General features: G+C 37.6%; 5 protein-coding genes across 5 annotated transcripts; 2 read left to right on the forward strand and 3 right to left on the reverse strand.

Moving 5' to 3' along the window:
- Positions 1 to 595: 595 nt before the first annotated feature.
- On the reverse strand, positions 596 to 11,354 carry LOC119982356 (50S ribosomal subunit assembly factor BipA-like). The gene is made up of 19 exons (XM_038825681.1): positions 10,930 to 11,354; positions 10,447 to 10,521; positions 9,739 to 9,889; positions 9,393 to 9,461; positions 9,100 to 9,272; positions 8,359 to 8,496; positions 7,360 to 7,485; positions 6,775 to 6,873; positions 6,277 to 6,397; positions 6,053 to 6,116; positions 5,387 to 5,441; positions 5,185 to 5,309; positions 3,585 to 3,658; positions 3,121 to 3,170; positions 2,816 to 2,902; positions 2,122 to 2,172; positions 1,950 to 2,033; positions 1,404 to 1,454; positions 596 to 910 (listed from the first exon to the last, which is right to left on the reverse strand). The coding sequence occupies exons 1-19, from the start codon at positions 11,224 to 11,226 to the stop codon at positions 827 to 829; spliced, it is 1,974 nt and encodes a 657-aa protein (XP_038681609.1). The 5' UTR covers positions 11,227 to 11,354; the 3' UTR covers positions 596 to 826.
- Positions 11,355 to 11,952: 598 nt separating this feature from the next.
- Positions 11,953 to 13,634, reverse strand: LOC119982363 (rac-like GTP-binding protein RAC2). Its single transcript, XM_038825686.1, has 7 exons — positions 13,344 to 13,634; positions 13,167 to 13,254; positions 12,988 to 13,097; positions 12,813 to 12,876; positions 12,655 to 12,719; positions 12,505 to 12,570; positions 11,953 to 12,229 (listed from the first exon to the last, which is right to left on the reverse strand). The coding sequence occupies exons 1-7, from the start codon at positions 13,440 to 13,442 to the stop codon at positions 12,131 to 12,133; spliced, it is 591 nt and encodes a 196-aa protein (XP_038681614.1). The 5' UTR covers positions 13,443 to 13,634; the 3' UTR covers positions 11,953 to 12,130.
- Positions 13,635 to 15,269: 1,635 nt separating this feature from the next.
- Positions 15,270 to 17,293, forward strand: LOC119981789 (LOB domain-containing protein 2-like). Its single transcript, XM_038824923.1, has 2 exons — positions 15,270 to 16,057; positions 16,897 to 17,293. Exons 1-2 carry the CDS (start codon positions 15,406 to 15,408, stop codon positions 17,100 to 17,102), a joined length of 858 nt encoding a protein of 285 aa, XP_038680851.1. The 5' UTR covers positions 15,270 to 15,405; the 3' UTR covers positions 17,103 to 17,293.
- A 1,286-nt stretch (positions 17,294 to 18,579) lies between these two features.
- Positions 18,580 to 20,096, forward strand: LOC119981788 (pentatricopeptide repeat-containing protein At1g06270). Its single transcript, XM_038824922.1, has one exon. The coding sequence runs from the start codon at positions 18,706 to 18,708 to the stop codon at positions 19,765 to 19,767; it is 1,062 nt and encodes a 353-aa protein (XP_038680850.1). The 5' UTR covers positions 18,580 to 18,705; the 3' UTR covers positions 19,768 to 20,096.
- Positions 19,859 to 22,174, reverse strand: LOC119981790 (ervatamin-B). Its single transcript, XM_038824924.1, has 2 exons — positions 21,470 to 22,174; positions 19,859 to 20,976 (listed from the first exon to the last, which is right to left on the reverse strand). Exons 1-2 carry the CDS (start codon positions 22,020 to 22,022, stop codon positions 20,357 to 20,359), a joined length of 1,173 nt encoding a protein of 390 aa, XP_038680852.1. The 5' UTR covers positions 22,023 to 22,174; the 3' UTR covers positions 19,859 to 20,356.
- Positions 22,175 to 22,695: the final 521 nt, after the last annotated feature.

Below are 22,695 nucleotides of genomic sequence, written 5' to 3' on the forward strand. Positions count from 1 at the left end.
CAATGCACGAATCTGAGTGTTTACTCGACTAGGTGATCTACAGCCTTGCCTTGGTGGGAACATATTTTAAAAAAAAGTCTCGTCTTTATCCAGCCGACTTTTATATTTTGTGTTGGTATTTGCTTCGAAGGTATTCAATATTTCAAATACATTACTGCACAATTTGTTGTTTTAATTGGACCAAGTTGCCACCATGTGGTTTGATCCAAATCTTCTTGTCAACATCATCACAGCCAAGCCGCCTAAAGCTAAAAACCACGTCACGAACAACAAAAGTGGCTCAAAATAAAATTCTCTGCTTTCACGCAAGAACTCAAGAGATGTCAATAGAGGATTGAGTCCATCTTCATATGAGCAGTAAAAGACAATATTCCAAACATAATCAGTCTCGATGCAAAATGCCAAATAACAATTTAGAAATTAAAAACACTAGTTCAATGCTATACGTAACAAAAAAGACCAAGAGAAACTAACTTCCCACAATGTAACGCATCCAGCAACCGCATCAGCAAGAGTTGGTCAGATTTACAATTCAATAGAGAGAGAAAGGTTTCAGAACTGATGGCCGAGAAATTTAATATTACAACTTTACAAGTAAGCCCCCAAAAAAATAGATAGTTTTATTGAAGTTGCATAACGATGACTGGAAATCGATCATTGCATTATTTCTACTTTCCAAAAACAACCCATCAACTTATTTCACTGTTACAGAAATAAAATATGCCAACTACATTGAGGTTGCAGAAAGAATAATACAAAATGTACCTGTTCAGGCACAATAAATAATGAGGTATGAAGTCACAAAATTGTATGCGGAGTTAAAATTTCACTCCTTTGGTCTTTTACTCATGCTTTTACGCTTGTTGACGTCCAGGTATCTCTTTCTTAGACGAATGGCCTTTGGGGTAACCTACGAGCAGAATACAAGAGCTTATCACGTAACAGAAACAGAAACAGAAAGAACTGCATTATTAAGGTTCAAGATGATAACATTGAGGAATATACACAAAACTCATTGATGAAGCAAAGGATGCATGTTGTGACCAATGCAAGTCCCAAAACCTGTTTTACAAACCCCTCAAAATGAAGAGTTGGAGGGTGTTCAACACTTAAAAAACACATTGAACAGCTCCCAACTCACTTTTCTCCCAATCAAGTGTTCCAATCCTAAACCCAACCCAACTCTTCCAACCCCCCTCCCAAGTCCCAACCCACCTGAACCCCTCTTCCAAGCATAGCCTTAAACGGTTCATCCTTTGACTTGAATTAATGGAAGAGCCTCAAAAATTTTAAGAACTTGACATTTTAGGCAGCAAAAAAGAGTATTTGATACAAAGACCAAAAAGAACAAGTTTCACAGATTTTTCCGCAGAAGAGAAGATAACAATTTGAAGGGAACTTACCTCAATAAGCTCATCAGAAGCTACATATCCAATTGCCTCCTCAAGAGTCATCTGTGCAAACATGTAAATAGATGTTAACAATCCATGTCAAGTGTACAAAAGGGGATTCAGATTCAGATAATCACCCAAGAATCTAGCTTCATCTCCCATATTTTGAGTTTTCAGCAGTTGTTACACCAAAAACTTGCAACATGATTTTCAAAGTCATCCCCAAAAAATAATAGTATGTGTTCACATTACCCCTAATGAGTGACATAGTTAGAGTGCAACACCAATAGAAATTAGTGAGCATGGAGTTTCATGTGAGGTGGACAGAAAATTTGGTCATGAAATATATTGAAGAATATAATTTTCTATTGGGTTTCCATCGAGTAAAGTTCCTGCATCCCAAGCAATTTTGACTTTCGTGCATGAGAAAGGCTATGTATGATAATAGCATTGAAATAATTATGGCAGGCCAACAAGTGTTGCCAGCCAAATATTCGGTTAAACAAATTCCAAGCAATAAAACCGACAAACAAAGCGTGACAATTGCAAAATACATACAAGGCGAGGGGGTGATAGCTTCACATTCTCGTCCTTGCCCGCAGCTCGCATGTTAGAAAGTTCCTTGCTCCTTACAGGGTTGATCTACAATATGCAATATTTTTAAAATCAGTCCCACTTTGAACTGAGAGAATGCAAGATACGACTTATGAGAGCAAGAGATACTACTTACATCAAGGTCACTATCCCGTGAATGCTCACCTACAATCATGCCGTCATATGACTGCAAAGCACGGAATGAAATGAGCAAGTCAAAATCAAAGGAAGTCGACCTACTATTTCACTAAATGAATACAAAAGATATTTCGGGATATCTAGCCTAAAGACAACGTACAAGATATTTCACTAAATGAATACAAAAGATATTTCGGGATATCTAGCCTAAAGACAACGTAAAAGTCCTCGGCAGTCACACATCATATTAGAAGAGGGGATTCGCCCATGAGGGAGTCAACCTACTATAAAATCCAGGTTCATTTCTGTACCTTACTTCTCGACTCTTATTTCTCAATTTTCTATAAGAAAATATTCAAGAAAATAAATAAAGCACATTCTTATGATCCAAATACAATATTTAGGATCAAACTTAAAAGCAATCTGGCTTTATGCACTTGAATTTAAAAACAACGATACTTATCTATCATCTGGTACAGTTTTACTTGTTGATCAAATTTCTTTATAAGAGCTTTTGATATGCAATGCATACCAAATCAATTATTTAACTTTGATCCCATTTGTGGAGTAATTTAAACATGTTAAAGCCACATAAAGTAAAGAAAATAATTTCGAGTAATGGATGATAAAAGATGAGGATAATCAATCTAACATATAACTAATCATATGCAAAAAGGTATAACGGCACTAACCTCCATCCCAGGAGTCACAAAGAGAGTTCCACGAGGTTCCAAACTCACCAATGCGTAAGCTGTGATTGTACCATAGCCCATTGATACCTGTTCAATAAATGAAAGCAATTACGATCACAGACATACATGTCTATTAGTCATTTACATGACCATATCGCAAAATATCTGATGGGTAAAGGAAATAAAAGTCTGTTGGACCGTGCTCAAATGATCCAACATGATACCCCACCCCAGTCCACAATTGAAAATGGAAGCCTCTTCCAGATAACTAATTAAAAGAACATAAAAGTAGCTAGAGATCATACCAATACTCCTTTCCTAACATTTCCAAGCACACCTCGATATTTTTCATAAGCTGCACAAAAATAAGGGAAAGAGGAAGTATGAATGTTGCTTTTATACAAAACTGAATGCATGTTTTCTCGCAAAAGAAAAAATTAAATTTACTCAAAAACAGAGGATTGGGTTTCAACTGGCCAAGCAACGAGAACTGACATTGAATGCAGACACAGACTTCAAGGTTAACACTTTTGAAACCAAAGCACCCAACGCAAAATTTCCAATGACATAAAGGTTGACTCATACATGTACCAATCACTTATGCATGTTCATGTGCTGAAAATGGCATAATATTATAATAAGCATTAGCAAAATGAAAACTTGGAAGTCCGGTTTAATCAACAACACATGAAATAGGTATGACGAAAAAAGACGGTATTACATTAAAGAGAAGATGGGAATAGAAGTATCAGTGGCAGAACATGCATACTCAGGAAAGCGCGATGCATAAATCCAGTTCCACGTGTGTCACTGCTAAACACACTCCTGTAACCAACCAGTCCCCTGAAGAATAAAGAGAACATTGTTTGTGGAAGTTTAATTACAAAGGCAACAGAATAGACAAAATACAATGGTTCAGAACATTTGGCTACATTTTCACAATGAGTAAAAAAAGTAAAGCGCTTCAAAAACTTCGAGAAGATCACTCATTTGGACTTTGCACTACTAAGGCATAATCTTAAGATATTCTAATCACAATGGAATCTGATCTGCTAATCTACAGAAAGGCAGAAGACATCACTATGGATGGAGGAGGAAGAAATTCACAGAACTTAAGTTTCCACTTACTACGGGCAAACATATGGCCCAGTGATAGAGTTGAAGGGGTGCAACTTAGAGGTCATGGGTTCAATAGCCTCTCCACATTATGTGGGGATAAGATCTCTGTACATCATGTCTGTCACCGACCTCGTTCACTGCAAGAGCCTTGTGCACCTTAACAATATGACTTCAAAACAATATAACTAATACTCCCTCCGTCCCCTTTTAATTGTCCCCTTCAATTTCACACACAGTTTAAGAAATTGCATTACTCCCCTTCAATTCAACATTTATACCCTTATTTATAGAGGACAATTAAGATGTCAATAACTTCTTGGGAATTCACTCCATCAACTTTTCAATTTAAGGGTAAATAAGGGTAAGATGGGAAAAATGGATGAAATTAGTTTTAATTAATTGAAATGGGCATGCATTTTGGGACATCCCAAAAAGGAATAGAGGACAATTAAAATGGGACGGAGGAAGTACAATATTATAGCACTGGTATGCAGACAATTAACATCTGAAACCAGACATTCGCATCATATTGAATAAAATAGAATTCTCCAGTCACCTCAAATAAAGCATGATCCTTGTCAGCCCAGGATGAAGTCAGTTCCGGCTGGACAAGAGACTCTCAATATGACTTTTCATTGTGACATGAGAATATAAATATTCAGCCATGTCAAGTGAAGTATAGCCATAATCATTGCACCATATAATGATGACTGTTTAAGTGTTTTAGGAAGACGAGAAACGGATAGAAAATTTTCTCAAGATAACTCTTTTCAAGACAGCCAACATCTCACTCACAAAACACATGTGATGCCATGAAGTCTGTAAAAGAATCACACAATTCTAACTGGACATTTACATTGAAGAATGAGCTGTACAGATCGAATGCAAACGTGGTAACAACTAAAGTCAGAAGTTTCCAAATTTCTTTTTCTGAAATCAACACAAAATGTCAATAAGGCGTCAGCCTTCAACAACGCTGGTTAGGATTTATTTCCCAACTTGTGTGTACAAACACACATTCAAACCTCTAAGCTGTCTAACTTTTCTTGACTAAGATAATAGGACAGGACATAACAAAATGGTCCATCTTAGGGGGAAAAGCACGAAAACCAACCTAGTTATCATAAGTAACACATTAACAAAAATAGTTATATAAAAGTGAATTATTGACTGACAAAAATATAATAGTAAATTAAAATGAGATAAAAAAACGGCAATCATATGTAAAATGGGACAGAATATGCATTTACCTAGATGGACATGTCAAGGACAATCTTGTCCTGCCAACATTTCCAGCAACAGGACCCATGTCCATAACCTCTGCTCTTCGATGAGATAGAGCTTCCATAACCAACCCCACATGCTCATCGTTTACCTGCCATAACATTTTAAGATGTAAGGCCCCAAATATACGAAACAAATATTCATACAAGTAAATTCCAGGATCATCACCTCAATAGTCACTTCCTCAATTGGCTCCAGCTTCTGACCCCTCTCAGTTTTATACCTGAATATGGCAGGACCGCATGAATATTACTCAAGTTGTTGACATTAAAAGTTCACGAAAAATAATTGTAATAATAATGAATATAAAACCAACCCATACCAGTCTAGCACCATAACTATGAAATTAAGGGGGGAAAAGCCGACTCACTACAGTTTCAGTTTTTTTTTATTTTTATATACAGCTTTGTTCAGTTTGTGTAGTCAATCAATAAACCACAATTCATTATTTATTTTCCTTAAGGGCCTAAATCTCCAAAGAAGTAATGGTAGTGTAAATCAATAACTTCCATAAAAAGGCTGACCACAGACCACAGGAAACTGGCAACATATGGATCAATTTCATTCACCAGTGCCACCAACAAATAGTCAGCATAATTACCAAAAAAAAACAAATAGTCAGCATATATGAGTCAACAAGTAACCAAAGCAAGGGGGAAAATTAAAAAGAAGAAAAAAAAAAAATTAGAAAGGAAGAACATCAGGGTCTCAGTATTTAAGGACCTTGATTTGTCAATCGATATCAGTTACATTCCCTGCCCCAAAATGCACATACAAACATAAACATGAACTGACAAAACCAGAGCATAAATCTAGAATCCTCAAAAAACTCACATGACTTTAGGAGGTGACACAGAGAGCTCAAATCCTTCACGCCTCATATTCTCAATTAAGATACCTGTAAAGCATATAAAATCAAAATTATGCTCCACAGAAGCAGCTTTTACCAGACAAACAATGGCAATTTTTATGTCATCAAAAACTTAAGCATGCTCATTTTACGATAGATGAAGTTAAGGCAAATTGAAAAGGTAACTGCAGTGTTCAGAGGAACAAACCTAGTTGAAGCTCTCCTCTCCCCTGAACCTCAAAAGACTCGGACAAACCCGGAATTACATTTATGGCTAGGTTTGTTTCAGCTTCAGCCATTAATCGATCGCCAATTTTTCCACCAGTCAACTACAATTATAAAGGCAGTACCATGTAAACTTACGCAAAGTGGTAGAAATATTATATGAGTCAACCCAGTAATAGAAAGACAGAAAACTCATCTTAATCCATTCCGTATCCCACATCAAAAACAACAACAAAAAAGAAGGAACAAAGACATAGCATGGGTAAAATAGAAATGAAACTCAATGTTAACATCAGAATGTCAGAAAATTTATAGCTCGTAGAAAACAAAAATGTGCAGTTCATGTCATACACAACAAGTTTGGAGTTGCTTAGACTTCCATGTCAGAAGATTATGCTAATGACAAATAAGAACTAATATGACCGACAGTACCATAGTTGAGATAAAAGAAGACTTAAGTAACTATTTATTCAAGACTTACGTGGGTACCATCACGACCAGCCAATGGAGAGTCATTGACACCAAAGGTCATGGATATTGTTGGAGGGTCCAATTCAACTGTGGGCAATGGAGTCATCACCTGCAGAATGTAATAACTAATAACTAGCTGATTTTAAGTAGAAATGACAGTCAAAACTTCTAAACAAGGTGATGCTGACATACTAAATTTTTCAGCATCAAGAACACATCGTATTGTAGATCATACATGCTGCTTACTAAATAAGTCGAGTCATTTCGATACTCAACTAATTGAAGGAGTTGCAAGCAGAAAAAGAATTTTACTTTTATTATTGCCTCTAGCAACATCAAAAATCCAATTATAGCATATAGATAAGAGCAAGATGAATGCCAGTTTGACACAACACTTTGTTCCACCACAAACATATACATGTAGTCTATATGATCCTGTAACTTATTTTTCTTTCCAAAAATGATACTGTAACTTAATTTTGAACGAAGAATAAGCATATCAGTGAATTTCAAAACATCCAAACAGTAATGCAAAATCAGGTGAAATAGTCAATTGACCGGCTGTTGAACATTACATAAAGCAGCACTTATGTACCTCTGCATTTGCCACTGTATGACCTATTGATGGATTTGCCAAACCTGCCATTGAAATTATATCACCTGCTCCTGCACTATCTATTAGAACAATGGTCGTCCCTTTCTTCTTCATTAACTTCACAACCTACAAGACAAAGAATTGGTCATTATACTAGTGCTAGTGTAACACCAGCATATGTCAATTAGAGTCGTTACTGCTACAGAAGAACAACAAGGGATCCATGAGACAAAGTATACGATCGTGAACATAACATCTGAAAGACATTTTTATTTTATGTTGGATGTCAAGCTGTTCAAATTTCCATCTGAGTACTGGTAAAGAGCAATCTTAAATCTACCTACATAATCCGGCAAACATATAAGTTAAATCCACCTAAATAATCAGCCAACCATATGAAGCTCAACTTCAATGAAAATATGCCTCAGAACCACATGTTCAGTGATAACACTGCCTAACACTAGGGCAGTGTATAACTTTTCCGATTCAACAAGAAAGGCAAATTCCTGCAAAACTCAATCACAAACTTCAGAGTAAGCCAACAGAAGGCTCACAGCTAGATGAGTTTATGAGATGATGAACTGTTACAGAAGACTTAAGGAAATCCAGAACACGGGATGTTGTGGATAATTAATTTTAAACCTGCTAAAAAGGAGCAGAAAAGATGGCAACAACACAAAAATGGTCAAAAGGTCAACAACGCCCCCATAGTGGGCGGGATCGGAGACATGCAAGATGTACATATGTATTTTTTAAATAGTTGAACAGATAAGGCAGTTAAAATTTTCAGTATACGTCAGAAGTGTTGAACTGCAGACAGTGATACAAACTAGGGAAAACATTATAAACTATTGAGATTATTGAATTCTGCTATGGATGTAGTCTTTGGAAAACAGCAAAAAACCTCAAAAACTGAATACCGAAACAACTTCAAAAGCATTTCAAGTGGACGCTGGAAACACTGTACTTCCAATTAAAATTAAGCAGTAGTAGACTAACCTTTCCTTCTTCGATTTTCTCAACCCCAGAATCCATTTTACGTATTCCATGTACTTTGTCACCTACACGTATGATCCCAGAAACAACTCGTCCAGTTAGTATTCGCCCCAGATAAAAGTCTCGCTCCATCATTGATACCTGAAAGGGCATATATTAAGAGTATTTTCCAAAATTCCCAACTAAAAAGGGAAAAAGTAAATTAGAAGAAGCAAGACGATAGAAGTGTACAGTAAATATATCAAAGAAAAAGAAAAACAAACAACAGGAATACATACACAGTAAACCATAAAACTTTCACCAATTCATTTCTCATCTGGCTAATGCACTAAGATTGCAAAATTGTAATTGCAGTAGAATATATAAAGAATTAAAAGCGCGTGTAATTGGGTATCATATATATCTACTTTTAAAGATACCTTGGCCAAAAATCATAATTCTTGCCCATTCTTAACTAAGATCCCAGGACAGTATGTTAGACAGTGGAAATAGTTTGCACATCAAATTAAAATTTATACCCATATCAATTGAATTTTGTTTTCATAGAACACTAAAAAGCATGGACCAAGGAGTCCCGCCCATCGCAAGCAACACTTGGATAAAAGACCAATGGCATACAGAAATATATATTTATTTACAATTCCTTTCCCAAAATACGAATTTAAGAGCGTATTAGTCACTTATCCTTTGATTGTAATGAAACTGGTTTTCAGCATCTCAACTCAGTCTCAATGGAATACTAACCAGCATCTGGAAAGGTTCATCAAGGCTTGCTTTTGGCGGTGGAACATGTCTTATAATAGCATCAAGCAACATTGACATATTTTTGGCATCAGCAGGAGGATCCTTTGTGAATGTGGAAGATGCCCATCCTTCTTTAGCAGAAGCATAGAGAACTGGAAAATCAAGCTGCTCCTCTAAAACAAAAACATCAAGGAAGTTATTATACATAACATTACATCCCAATATAGCAGGTGAAATCCACTATTAATGTGGTTACTATATGAAACTTGACAAGCTTGCTACATGTCATTCACCTGTAGCACCAAGATTTGCAAAAAGATCAAAGACTAGGCTCTCAACTTCATTACACCTCTCCTCTGAAACTGAAAACATATAGCAAAGCAAAAATGAGAACCAATCTGAACTACAGAAAGAGTATTAGGTTGATATCAGCTATAACTACACAATAGCAATAACAAATACCATGTGATCATTACAGGATACTAAATTTATGTTATCTGATTTGGAAATATGAAAGAAAGCGAGAGAGAGATACATCCTTATATACCATTAAAGAGCACAATCCATAGACAGGATACATCTACTATGCATTGTGCGTAGAATATGCAGCCAAAAGCATGCCGAAGATTGTAGGCTTACCTGAAGGCCGATCTACTTTGTTCAAAAGAAGAAGAGGGCGCAATCCATACTTTAGGGCTTTGGCAAGAACAAATTTTGTTTGTGCAAGAGGGCCTTCACCAGCATCCACAACTAAAACCGCCCCTTCAACCATCCCAACAACCCGTTCAACCTATAATCCAGAGAAAAAAAAGTTGTGAAACATCAATGGAATACCTCCCACAATCGAAAGATATTGAACCATGGGCAGATTGCTATCTGATTTAGAGTGCAAAGCTTTGACCTTCCTCCTTGAATTGCAATTAATATTCAATTATTCATTAACCACTTCTAACCCTGGAATTGGAAACTTCAAACAATCCCATTCTTAGTTGACCATCTTTGTAATTGACACGTTTTTTCCGTTGTCCAACATAGCAGAGCTATCAAAATAAAAATTTAGCATAATGTTGTTTGTCTTATACAACTAAAGGACATGACACCATCAAATTTGCACAACAATAAGTACAAAAATTCACTGGTCAAATATCATGATTCATACTTTCAAAATAATAGAAATCTGCCAAAAAAATTGAGTTGTTTAACAGATCAGTGCCTTCATGCTCGTAAAAACTTTAATCCTTTTAGGTGCCCTTTAAAACTGGGGCTATCATCTACTTATCACCATTCATTATTTTGAATATTTAGCATCTCAAATTCAACTATACTTAGGTACAAGCAAGGACGTACTTCACCACCAAAATCAGCATGTCCAGGTGTATCAACCATGTTTAGTTCATTTTCCTTCCACGAGATTGAAGTAACCTGCCAGCAGTATTTTCACAAGAAATACATCAAGTTAGTGCATAATGCTGCTCATTTAAGCAACAGAAAGACATCATCAAAATTAAGAATAACATATGCACACCAATGTGAAATATAATGGTTTAGCAGTAAATAAAGAAACAACCTAAACGCCGAACAATTGGTAACGTTTGTCATATATCTAGGTAATCAGCATCAAATGAGACCATTAACTTACTAGCTAGGATACAATGAATTCATTTCAAAGTCTAGATCCAATAAGGCTATTAATTATAGCAAATATCATTGGATTAAAAACAAAGAAATAACAAATGTTCCACCTCGAGTAAACTTAATAGGCTAAGATTCAAGAATTCTGGTTCAAATTCTTGAACTATCTCAGGATCGGGGCGAAAGTTAGTATTTCACCTTGGAAGCGATGGTGATGCCGCGCTCGCGCTCCAGGCTGATGGAGTCCATGGCTCGCTCGTGAGGGATGTCGGCGCCGCACTGGCGGAGAAGGCGGTCCATGAGCGTGGTCTTTCCATGGTCGACGTGAGCGATGACTGCCACGTTCCTGAGCCGGCTGGGTTCCAGAAAACTGCTCGGAGCAGTTGAGGCGGTAGCTGCCGATGCAGTAGAGAAGGCGCGTGGGAAAAATCTACAGTTCGAGGATTTTCTGGTGGTGGCGGACCAGAGGGAGCGAAGCAACGGACCAGCCACCATTTGTTTATCCAATTGGAATTCTTGCGATTTGTGAGTGAAATTGGAGGTTTAAGGTCCGATAAGCTCCATATGCGATGGGGTTTAACCGTTTAAGCTTCCGAGGGTTTAGTGGCTCTGGCTGCTCTTGCTGTCCCTGGCTTGAATTATAATTCAATTTTTTCAAAACAAAAAATAAAGGTTTTTTTTAATTATTATTAGGTAACTTTGACTTTGTGTTGCATCTCTTTTTATTTTCCTTCTTTTTTTAGTTTTTCATTTATTTCATTTATTTTTTCAAAAAAAAATTTGGATTGATTTCAGTCTAGCCAATATGTTGGGTTAGGGCATAGTTTTAGATAATTTAATTGCATTTTATTATTGCTAATAATTATATGGATTTTTATATGCTACTTAGTTTAATAACAAGCACCCATGCATAAAGCCAATGATGGTGTTACCATGTAGTAAGGTGCATATTAGTAATGCTCTTCCACCAAGGTTCAATCATCTCCGGAGTTGTGAGTTCACGCATGAATTTTTCATAGACTTGTCTGGTATGCATAGTTTGTGTAGTAGTATGCAGTCTCGATGGATTTATCAGTTTACACCCAAAGGTAGTGGTTGCTTGTCTGGAAAAAAAAAAAATGTACCCATGCATGAAAATTATTTGATTTGTCATCAACCATTTTACTGAACATGAATACAGGATATATTTGCAAATAACAAGTTTCAATTAACACCATACTATTCAAATATGAAATATGTTTTTAGAAATTCATAATGCATCAGAAGCATTGACATGTATTACATAACATGATACATAAGAAGAGAAGCAACAAGTGAAAAGTAAAAAAAGAAAATAGACTAAATGATTGTTTAGGCATAAGTGTTGTACAAAGACAAGAACTTAGAGATAAATATTGACTTAGAGAAACAAGCATAGCCTTGGCCTCCTTCTCCTCTTCTTTAGCTTAGGAGGCTGCAAAACAACCTTGATTGCAGCATCAAACACAGCCTTCACATTCTGCAAAATCCCAACACAGACATATTCCACCACACATATTAAGTTCTACTACCTAGTGAAGCCAATTTTACTAATATAACTTGGATTGCAAAAGAACCAAAAGATGGTTATCGGTTCAAGGACGCAAGGTGTCCATGCCTTTTTCGAGGTAAGAAGGGGTAGAGAAGAGGTTGTTAATAATAGATTGTCGAGCAGACTGTGGCCCCTCCTCGTTCAAAAAAAAAAAAAACAAAGGTATGACTTCAGTAATTGAAATGAAGAGAGAGTAGCCACACCTGCTGAGTTTTGGAGCTGCACTCAATGTAAATAGCAGCACCAATCATCTTCCTCAGCTCCTCTCCCTGCCCAATGTTATTGCACACTCTTCACTACTGCATTACAAGTCATTGAATTTTGTTTAATTTCAAGCTAATTAATTGACTTGCCTGAGCAGTTGTAATTGGGGCTGCACCTGGATGATCGATCAAATACTGCTTGTCTTCCCTCAAATCTGCAGAATTTGACATCAATACATCATCAAATAATTTTGAGGGGAAAAGAAAAAAAAAACCAAAATTTGTTCACAAGTTTATTGATCTTTTACCAAGTTTGGTTCCCACAAGCACAATTGGTATGGTCGGCGCATAATGCCTTAGCTCAGAAATCCACTGTGTGCCATAATTCTTGGCTAGTTCAGTTTCTTACTGACGAAATACGAAATCCATACATAATCTCAAACAAATTAAATTGACAGAGTTTATATGGTTCCATTAATTAACCTTCTTTGAGATGTTTTCATAGCTTGCTTTGCTGATAAGAGAGAAGGCCAACAAGAACACATCTGCACCTCTGTAACTCAGTGGCCTCAGCCTGTTATAATCCTCCTGCCCTGAAAACACACAATAACTAAGTTCACATGTCTGATCACAAACAAACTATAAATCAAGCCAAAACCCACCAGCAGTATCCCAAAGTCCAAGGTTCACAGTGCTGCCATCCACTACCACATTTGCGCTGAAGTTGTCGAACACAGTAGGCACATAATCCTTTCAGGGGGGGGGGGGAAAAAAGGCATCATTACATACAAAGTGAAAATTTCAAGTAAATTTGGGAGGAGAAAAACTCAAGCACTTACGGTGGGGAAGGTGTTACTGGTGTAAGAGATCAGCATACACGTCTTTCCGACGGCTCCATCGCCAACGGTAACACATTTGATGAACCTAGCAGTGTTCATTTTCTCAAATCCTCTCTCAGGACTTTCGACAAACAACTTATATTCAGTCCATTAATCACTACTAAACTCTGTATAATCTCCACTGATAAAGAGACTATGATGTTTGTCAAGTAATTTGGAGATGTGGGTTTGAAATTTGAATGAGAAAGGAGGGGGCATTTAATAAGGGTGAACAACTTCACTTTAGCTATGGACTCTTTTTCTTTCTTTACCATGATTGCTAAAATGGCTTTCTGTTACTTTAAGGGGAAGGACAAAGAGTCTAAAGAGAGCACAAAAGAAAAGTGTTTGGTGTTGCTGGTGTTGTTAGTTAGTTGGTTAAGTGTTGGACAAGGGAGTGATTGAATGATGGAATACTCGGGAAAATATATAATACACATTGCTTAATTAATCAGTCAACAAATATTATCCTTAATTATGATGACATATGTATGTAAGACTGATTATATATATATATATATATATACACCCACGTCATAATTAGAGCATTTTTGACATAGTTTTATGATATTGGTATTTGTCTTCTTAGGGAGGCTAATTTGATATTTGCTTCAAGAATAAGTGACAGAAAATATTAACACACTTGGAAGCAATATTGGTTGCAAGAGTTGCCAAAAATAGTGTATGCCAAGATCATTCACAATACTATGAGTTGGAGCATCAATTTCATAAATTCCAAAAATTTTGCAAACCAATGTGTTGAAGCAATTTATGTCTGAATATAGAGAGCAACTTTATTGTGTCGGATTTTGGTACCTAAACATACAGACTTGTCTTCAATATAAATCACAAGGAACCCACTGTTACTGATTGCATATAAATCAAAATTGATCTCATAATCATGGACTGTTTGGACATACAACGATGAACTAATGGAATCTAACAATAAGACGTGTTTTTGTAGCAAATAAATAGGTTTTAAACGTCCTGCTCGAGCTAAGATTTTATGAACTACATGAGTGATAGTTTAATGGTAAATCTTCTTAAGGTCAAATCATATGAAGTCAAAAAGTTATGAGTTTGATTCCCACTATGAATAATACCTTATAGCTATGCGTTGGTCTCGACGATTAAGTATGACTAAACTCATCAGTTTATTATCTTGAGTCGATAACAAGTTGATAGGATCCCCTTTTTACGTCCCCATGTCCCTCTCGTGTGACGATATGGGGGACGTAAAAATATAAGAGCGGGATAAGGTTTCTCTCACTTTTGGCATTGTGGGTCTCAACGGAAGACCCGCACGACGGACTATTAGTTCAGTGGTAGAGTTCGCCCCTGATAATTGCATCGTTGTGCCTGAATTTTTTACTCAACTTACTCTCTCGTCATGAGAGAAGTTTTGTACACGTGGGCATGAAGACAAACAAACTTTTATATGTATATATGTGTGTGTGTATAGTATCGTTGTTGTCAAGCCATTGTTTATCAGGCTTTGAATCAGTCTTGGGAGCATGTGTGACAAGGTACGCCAAGACTAGTTATGTCCTGTTTGGGCACAAACATTCTTGGTTGAGTCCGATTTGAACCATTATATGTTTCATTTGAATCATACCCACATCATCAGCAATATTAATATTAAATCGGTTACCTTGTTATATATCATATATCACATAAAATCTCCTATAGTTAATAGTATTTGCTTATATTCATGATTCTTCATATGATCTACCTAATTAAATCCTATCAAGTCCTACACAAATAACCCTTTTTGTTTTCTTTACTGTGGCCAATCTTTACATGCAACATAGACAAAATCCAATTTGGTAAAACATCTTCTTGTCAAAACAATACTACATATGAGGTTTATCTATTGCTTGATTTATTCCCACAAACTTTAATGGGTTTTCATTGATTTATTCGTTCAAGATATTATATACATACAAGTTGCAAAAATTGATCAATTTTCTAGATCTATTGTTCTCATTTTCTGATTTCATATCTATATATATAGCCAGAAGCTATGATGCTCAGCAACAAGAACGAAAGCAATGGCGCCGAGAGAGCAGCAGCGCAACCCGCGTGTGCTGCGTGCAAGCATCAGAGGAAGAGGTGCAAAAGAGAGTGCATACTGGCACCATATTTTCCTGCTGATAAAAGCAAAGAGTTCCAAGCTCTTCACAAAGTCTTTGGTGTTAGCAATTTAGGGAAACTTATGACTAGAGTCAAGGAAGTAGATAGAAAGAAGGCGTCAGAATCGTTCACATGGGAAGCTAGTTGGAGGCTACTAGATCCAGCTTTAGGTCCTCAAGGAGAGTACCTGAAAGTTTGTGAGGAACTGAAGAAGTATAAGAAACTCTGTGAGGAGCTGAGCCGGACAGTGCAATTACATAGAACGATGACAACACCACGGGGGAGTGTCATCGGATGGAATGTGACTAATGGGATGGGGAATGGAATCATGAATGGCAATAGTAATTCATTCAGCCGTAACAACAATACCAGTAATAACTTGATGGTAGATTTGAGCACCTATGGTTTTCAATCACAGTATGTTCAGAATCCAGATAAAGTATTAAAGCAACAAAAAGATGTTGGTCCTATTGTTGTTCCATACCAACAGCAACAGCAGCAGAATTCACTCAATACTGGACATCATCAGCAATACTGTCTTCCAGCGGGTAAAGATTTAGTTTTTGCACATTAATTTACACATTAAACAACTTAGTTATTTCTATTCATAAGGCGATGCATACATAAATATACCAAACATGCATCCAAAACAGAATGTTGTCACCCTAAAACATATAAAACTAGCCCATATTGTCAAGTTAGAGATTGTGATTTGTCATCTTAGCTTAGAGTAACAACGGGTTATTGGCCGAGATGGTGAACTTGACCGCGGTAATTCTTGGCGCAAGCGGGACATCGGGAGTCTAAGTCCCATGGGTGTTTTCATTATCGCAATTTGCGAGATGAGCCATTGATCAGTTGAGTGTGTGCGAATATCACCTTGCGTTATCTTCCCGCTAACGCATTTGTACCCCGCTCATGTATTTGTACCTATGTCGCAGGTCATTATGGTTCAATGAATGCCAAGACAATGGATGGTACAATATGGGAAGACCAATCCTAGCTAGTTGCACCGGATTCGAACTAACTCTAGTCTTCCATTTAGGGTACTTGCTTAAATTATTTACATTTTTTTGCTTTCTGGTTCTATGGGAGTTGGGGAGAGGTAGGGTTTCTATTACTTTACTTCAAAATTTTGTACTGAATTTGCATATGCATATGTTATCACTTATCAAATTAAGATTCTTTGTTTACTGAATATTTAGGGCCATTAACATTGATCTAAGACAACATTCTTCAACCTAATCTCTTAATATATTGTCTAAGTCCAAACTCCTATGGCACTATTAGCAGATAGCAGTTGGTTCAAGCTTGTTCTGTTTTTTCTTCATAAAATTTCTTTTCACAAACGGAAATTAATACCTAAAATTGGGCACCATACCTTGCCAGAGTCGTTTAGGAAGAAGGCCTGGTGGAGCTCCTCGTTCAGCCTCAGCCCTGACCCTCTCACAGACCATTTGTCGAACACCTGCCGTGTCCAAATATGAAATAGCCAAGGGAAGGGGGTTAACTCGACCTCGAAAATCTTTCTTATCACATCCTAGTATAATTAAGGCAATTTTCGTTTTCTTTATCTTGTATCAGTAATTAGTACTACGCTGTCGTTTTGTTCCCTTCCTTTTCTTCTTTTCCGCCACCTACATGAGCAATCTTGTTTCGCCTAAATTGTCTTCTTACAACTCCTAAGATTCAAAAAACTGAGATCATCAGTTGAAACCTTCTTCGCAAGCAGTGAAGGCCACCGGAGACTCAGATCAAATATCTTGTCTTGTTTTTCGGCAGCTCGTGTAAATTTGTGAGAAAAGATGAGAGGTTAGAAAAGAAAGAGATGGGAAGAGGAAGAATTGATTGTATTCATTGAATATGGCAGGTTAAACCTACAATCTGTGTAAAAAGTAATATATATACAGAGGAGTTCCAACGGTCATAAAAATAGCCGTTGGAAATAATTGGTTCTGGCCATGGGCCAAGGCTCAGATAAGAAACATTCTATAGGCTGAGTTGGCCAAAGAAAAACAAGTTAATATTGGGCCATAATATAAGCCCAACTGAATGAGCCCAGCTTAGAATTGTTAGGGCACCCAAACATCACTTTCATCTTCATTGTGTCTCTTGTCTTCTTCGTCTTTTTCAATTTCAACACCCATCACTTTCATCTTCATTGTGTCTCTCGTCTTCTACCCGAACATCACTTTCATCTTCATTGTGTCTTTTGTCTTCTTCGTCTTCTTCAAATTCAACACCCCCCGCAAGCTTGACGTGGTGGGAGAGACCATGTTGAGCTTGGTTAACAAAAGCTTGAGCGTGATGATAGGAACACCTTTAGTAAGTACATCTGCTGGCTGTTTTTGTGATTTTATATATCTAAGACTAATTATTCCTTGTTGAATTTTCTCCCTTGTAAAATGGCAGTCAATTTCTATGTGTTTAGTCCGTTCGTGAAATACAGGGTTATTTGCAATATGAATAGCCGATTGACTGTCACAATGTAAGATCATCGGTAGGTTAATCTCCATCTGTATTTCTTTAAAGAGATTATGTATCCATTGAAGTTCACTAACTGCTGCTGCCATTGATCTATATTCAGCTTCTGCAAAGCTCCGATACCATGTAAATTTGTGAGAAAAGATGAGAGGTTAGAAAAGAAAGAGATGGGAAGAGGAAGAATTGATTGTATTCATTGAATATGGCAGGTTAAACCTACAATCTGTGTAAAAAGTAATATATATACAGAGGAGTTCCAACGGTCATAAAAATAGCCGTTGGAAATAATTGGTTCTGGCCATGGGCCAAAGCTCAGATAAGAAACATTCTATAAGCTGAGTTGGCCAAAGAAAAACAAGTTAATATTGGGCCATAATATAAGCCCAACTGAATGAGCCCAGCTTAGAATTGTTAGGGCACCCAAACATCACTTTCATCTTCATTGTGTGTCTTGTCTTCTTCGTCTTTTTCAATTTCAACACCCATCACTTTCATCTTCATTGTGTCTCTCGTCTTCTACCCGAACATCACTTTCATCTTCATTGTGTCTTTTGTCTTCTTCGTCTTCTTCAAATTCAACAGCTCGCGCTTAAAAGTCGTTTTGTTCTCTATGATTTTGGGGTCGCTACATTTTTGAAGCTATGATCACAACCTGTTCGACAATATTCCTATGTGACTTTCTTAGTTTGAAAATGTATAAAAACTAATGATTTTGGTACCCATCCAGTACTTACTATCGGAAAAGATGGTGATCGGAGCCACAAAAATTTGCAGATCCTTATTTCATTACCGTAGTCGATTCCCTTCCGTTCATTCATTCTCTTCTTCACAAATGCTTCAAGAAACCGTGAGAGCTGCAGTGGAAGCTAAAGCATACCAACAAATTCCTGACCTTTTTGTTTCTTCAAAACAGTCTGGCGAAAAGCCGAATCCTTTCTCGTGCCTCTCCAATTTCTCACAGCAACTTAGGACACAAGTAATTGATGAGATTCTACAATCTTTCATCCTTATTAGACCTCGTTCACGGCCCCAGCTTGCCTATGGCTGCCTCCTTTCTTACACCCTCCAAAATTCCAATCCTCTCCCTCTTGCTCTCGCCATCCTGCAACGCATGATTCGTTCTGGTTGCGTTCCTGCTCGTCAGACCCACCTCCTTCTTTCCTCTGCCTGGCTTGACCGCCGGCGTCAATCTCAGTCTGTTGCTAATATTCTGTTGGAGATGCAGTCCATTGGATATCATGCTGATTGTGGCACTTGCAATTACTTAATATCATCTCTCTGTGCTATGGATCAGTTGGTGGAGGCTGTGAATGTTTTGAAGGGCATGGCTGGGGCAGGATGTGTTCCTGATTTGGAGAGTTATGGCACTGTAATTGGTGCAATGAGTGTCGCCAGAAAAACGGCCGAGGCTGTAGAGATGTTGAAGCAAATGGTGGTTAAAGTGGGACTGACACCAAGGCAGGGGATAGTGTTTAAAGTGGCAGCAGCATTGCGGGCAAACAGAGAGATATGGACAGCAGTTAAGATGATTGAGTTCTTGGAGACTGAGGGTTACTCGGTTGGCTTTGAGACCCATGAGTCTGTGTTGGAGGGCTGCTTGGAGTGTAAAGAATATCTTTTGGCAGGAAAGGTGGTGATGGGGATGACAGACAAAGGGTTTATACCATATATCAAGGTCAGGCAAAAGGTGGTGGAGGGGCTTATTAATAGTGGTGAATGGAAGCTTGCTTGTACAGTGAGGGAAAGATTTGCAGAGTTAGGGTCTTAGCTGCATCCATTTCTTTGGATTTGGGAAATAAAAAATCTGTTACATAGGAAGGAACCACTGAAGCTACGATGGGTAATGTGTTTTTTTTTTCAAGTAATGCTACACTTGGATGTGTGATGGGTATTGCAGTACTGAATTGTGATATGTACATGGGGCTTATTTCAATTTGACGGCTTCCAATTGTTTGTTTTCGTAGTGATGACTGCCAAAGCTTCAATAGTGAAGTCCGTTATCTATATTTCTTTCTTTTTTTGGTGATTGTAGCACATGTAACATATCAGCTTTTCATCCCAGGAGGAGGTTTTGCTATTATCATCTTTGAAATTCAATGCTAGAATTCTTTTTCTTATTTGTCTTTAAGGCTTTCTTAGTTGTGTTTTTTTTTTTTTTTGGTCTGAGGCTTTCTTAGTTGTTATAAGAGAAAATGGTTTTCTGATCCAGATTCCATAAATCTTCAGTCTTTCCTGTGTCGTTGTCAGGTATTTCCAAGTTTATCTCATATTAGAAAACATTTGTAATTTTATACTATAAATATTTAGATATTTCACTTATAAATAAGACAGAATTTTGTGACCTGATACTTGCCGTCCTACAACTGGAACACCAAGGAGATGTTTGAAGCCTTAACAGGATAGCTGGGCAACATCGCAATGCCACATATGCCTCTTGTATCGTTGAAATCACGCAGCATTCTTACATAGCCAGATTCACCCCAGGCTGTGCCCCATGAATTCTTTACAAGCCAGTACTTTTCACCATTATCCTCCCCATAGCCAACTGCCGCAACTCCATGATTGAGCTGATTTCCACAATGACCATTGAAGACACCTCCTGCATATAACATAAATTCAGGGCTAGCAGCATCAATTGCAACAGAGACAGGTTGCTGGGCAACTGCAGCTTGAAGGCTTTTCTCATCATTTGCAGGCACCTTTTCGTAACCAGTTATTGTTGCAGCATGATCTTCATTTTCTATTTGGTTGCAGGCATCATTAGTTCCTTTGTACGGGTAATTATCTTCAGTGGTAAGCCCTCCATTTCTTTTGATGAACTCAAATGCTTTCTCCATATATCCTCCTTGACAGCCTTGGTTGCCTTGGACAGCATCACAATCTACAAGCTCTTGCTCCGACAAAGATAGCAATTTTCCTGTCTTAATTTTGGTTATAGCTTCGACTGTTGCCACTGCCGAGAATGCCCAGCAACTTCCTGTATCAAAAGGTAAGTGCACTTAGATCATGCTGACTTGAAACTTTTGCCAGAGGCATATCATTAAGGAACTTAATTCAAGATGTTCAAACCATATAAATGAACTCTATTCAATTTGGCTCAGTTACTAGGCCGTTAGGTATGGGTGTCAGTGAATGAACATTCTAGTTTATCCATCATTTGACTTGATTTTGCTTTGATAACCTGCATTGGCCTCTATTATCTTCCCTTGCCTTCTTGTGATTGTCCTTAACATAACTTGGAGCCTTCACTCTTAAGTGAGAATGACTGCCTTGTTAAGATAGCTAGTTGACCATCTTCTAAATGCATTTATCTCCATGTCCCAAAGTGTGTCTTTCCTCCTTTTGGTGACTATGAATTATTACCATAAGCACACAATTTTATTAGACACTTATGATAGTAGTAAACTCTTGATAATTATTTGTAATGAAAGTTCATGTTTGTTGGAATTGTAGATGTAGAAAGTTCATACCACAGTTGCCTTGATTCTTGATTGGAGTGACAGCGCCATTGTTTCTCCAATCAACAGTGGCGGGCAAATCAGTACCTTTCTCAACACTCTGTTTCTTTGTTGAATGATGATGCTTAGTCCGAAAACCCAAGTAGATAGACTTGAACTCTTCACTGGTCATGTCTGCAAATTGGTTGTCTGTGAGCTTGAATGAGTAGTTTTGTGAATTTATGTAGTCGATGAACTGAACATTGGCTTTGTAAATTTTGAATCGTAATTGCCATTCATCTTCACCCTTGTATGTTCGACCATGCCTTGCTAGCCAGTTTTCATACCTCTCCCGTATGTTTTCAGGGTCATCTGCGGAAGGCCTGCTGATTCCTGACCATGCTTCTGAAGGAAGCGACAAGAGCCACACAATCAGAAGCATCAAGCCAACAAGTCTCAGCATGGTGAGTTTTTCTGGGTCTAACCTTGTGCTGTAGCCAGAGAATGAAAACTTTCTTCTAAAAATGCCAATAAATAACAATCTGTATGTGACATCATGTTTGATTTGGCGACGTTTGTTATTCATTTACACCGTATGACAACTTAGCTCAAGTAATAGAATTGTGGTTTGTTCTGACTGACTTACTGAAGTACTTGGCATTTGTTGAGAAGTTTTTTTGGGCAAGTTTTCTGGTTCATTTCCTAATTGTGGTGGGACATTGGCATGCTCAGGATAGCTAGCCTGGGAGAATGGAATTCTGTGGCTTGTTGTTCAAATTATCAGGTCATTTGATGGATTAGTGATTCAGGCAAGTCTATTTGTTTCATGCTTTTAACATTGGTGAACTGAAATCCTGCTAGTTCTCGGTTGTTTGGTACTTCGGTTTGATGGGTTTAGACTTAAAACACCAACAAACCGAAGTACCAAAACACTTGGCAGGCCCACTCTCAGCTGGGCTAAAAAGCCCATTAGCGTATGCTTTGAAAAGAATGGGCCCCACATTGAATGGATCCGTCTTAACAGTCGAAATCACGGATATGGCCCATCATATAGTGACAGCCACATGGAATATTTTGTCATTGCCTCGGGCCTCCTAAAGAATGTATGGACACGGAAAGGTTTTAATGATAATGCATCGCTAAGAGCAAATTAAAGCGACACAGGGAGAGCAAATTAACCCCCTTTTTTTTTAAACTAATAACAACTCATCGCGCGTCTTTAGACAACCCATTAAGTCGAAATTCAGGGCAGGTTAGGC

The sequence above is a fragment of the Tripterygium wilfordii genome, chromosome 17 (assembly GCF_013401445.1).
Source record: "Tripterygium wilfordii isolate XIE 37 chromosome 17, ASM1340144v1, whole genome shotgun sequence".
NCBI classification, from domain to species: domain Eukaryota; kingdom Viridiplantae; phylum Streptophyta; class Magnoliopsida; order Celastrales; family Celastraceae; genus Tripterygium; species Tripterygium wilfordii.

What these genes read in the sequence shown, in the direction of transcription:
- LOC119982363 (XM_038825686.1), bottom strand. Translation starts at nt 13,442, where the DNA reads ATGAACACTGCTAGGTTCATCAAATGTGTTACCGTTGGCGATGGAGCC. An exon ending in GCTTGTGGGAACCAAACTTG is followed by an intron (nt 12,720 to 12,812) that starts GTAAAAGATCAA and finishes CAAATTCTGCAG; the next exon opens with ATTTGAGGGAAGACAAGCAG. An exon ending in GCAGCTCCAAAACTCAGCAG is followed by an intron (nt 12,230 to 12,504) that starts GTGTGGCTACTC and finishes GGGATTTTGCAG; the next exon opens with AATGTGAAGGCTGTGTTTGA.
- LOC119981788 (XM_038824922.1), top strand. Translation starts at nt 18,706, where the DNA reads ATGATTTTGGTACCCATCCAGTACTTACTATCGGAAAAGATGGTGATC.
- LOC119982356 (XM_038825681.1), bottom strand. Translation starts at nt 11,226, where the DNA reads ATGGTGGCTGGTCCGTTGCTTCGCTCCCTCTGGTCCGCCACCACCAGA. An exon ending in AGAAAATCGAAGAAGGAAAG is followed by an intron (nt 7,486 to 8,358) that starts GTTAGTCTACTA and finishes TTTGTCTTGTAG; the next exon opens with GTTGTGAAGTTAATGAAGAA. An exon ending in CTGGTCGTGATGGTACCCAC is followed by an intron (nt 6,398 to 6,774) that starts GTAAGTCTTGAA and finishes TTATAATTGTAG; the next exon opens with TTGACTGGTGGAAAAATTGG.
- LOC119981790 (XM_038824924.1), bottom strand. Translation starts at nt 22,022, where the DNA reads ATGAATAACAAACGTCGCCAAATCAAACATGATGTCACATACAGATTG. An exon ending in CAAGAATCAAGGCAACTGTG is followed by an intron (nt 20,977 to 21,469) that starts GTATGAACTTTC and finishes CTTTTGATACAG; the next exon opens with GAAGTTGCTGGGCATTCTCG.
- LOC119981789 (XM_038824923.1), top strand. Translation starts at nt 15,406, where the DNA reads ATGATGCTCAGCAACAAGAACGAAAGCAATGGCGCCGAGAGAGCAGCA. An exon ending in TCATCAGCAATACTGTCTTC is followed by an intron (nt 16,058 to 16,896) that starts CAGCGGGTAAAG and finishes TGGGCACCATAC; the next exon opens with CTTGCCAGAGTCGTTTAGGA.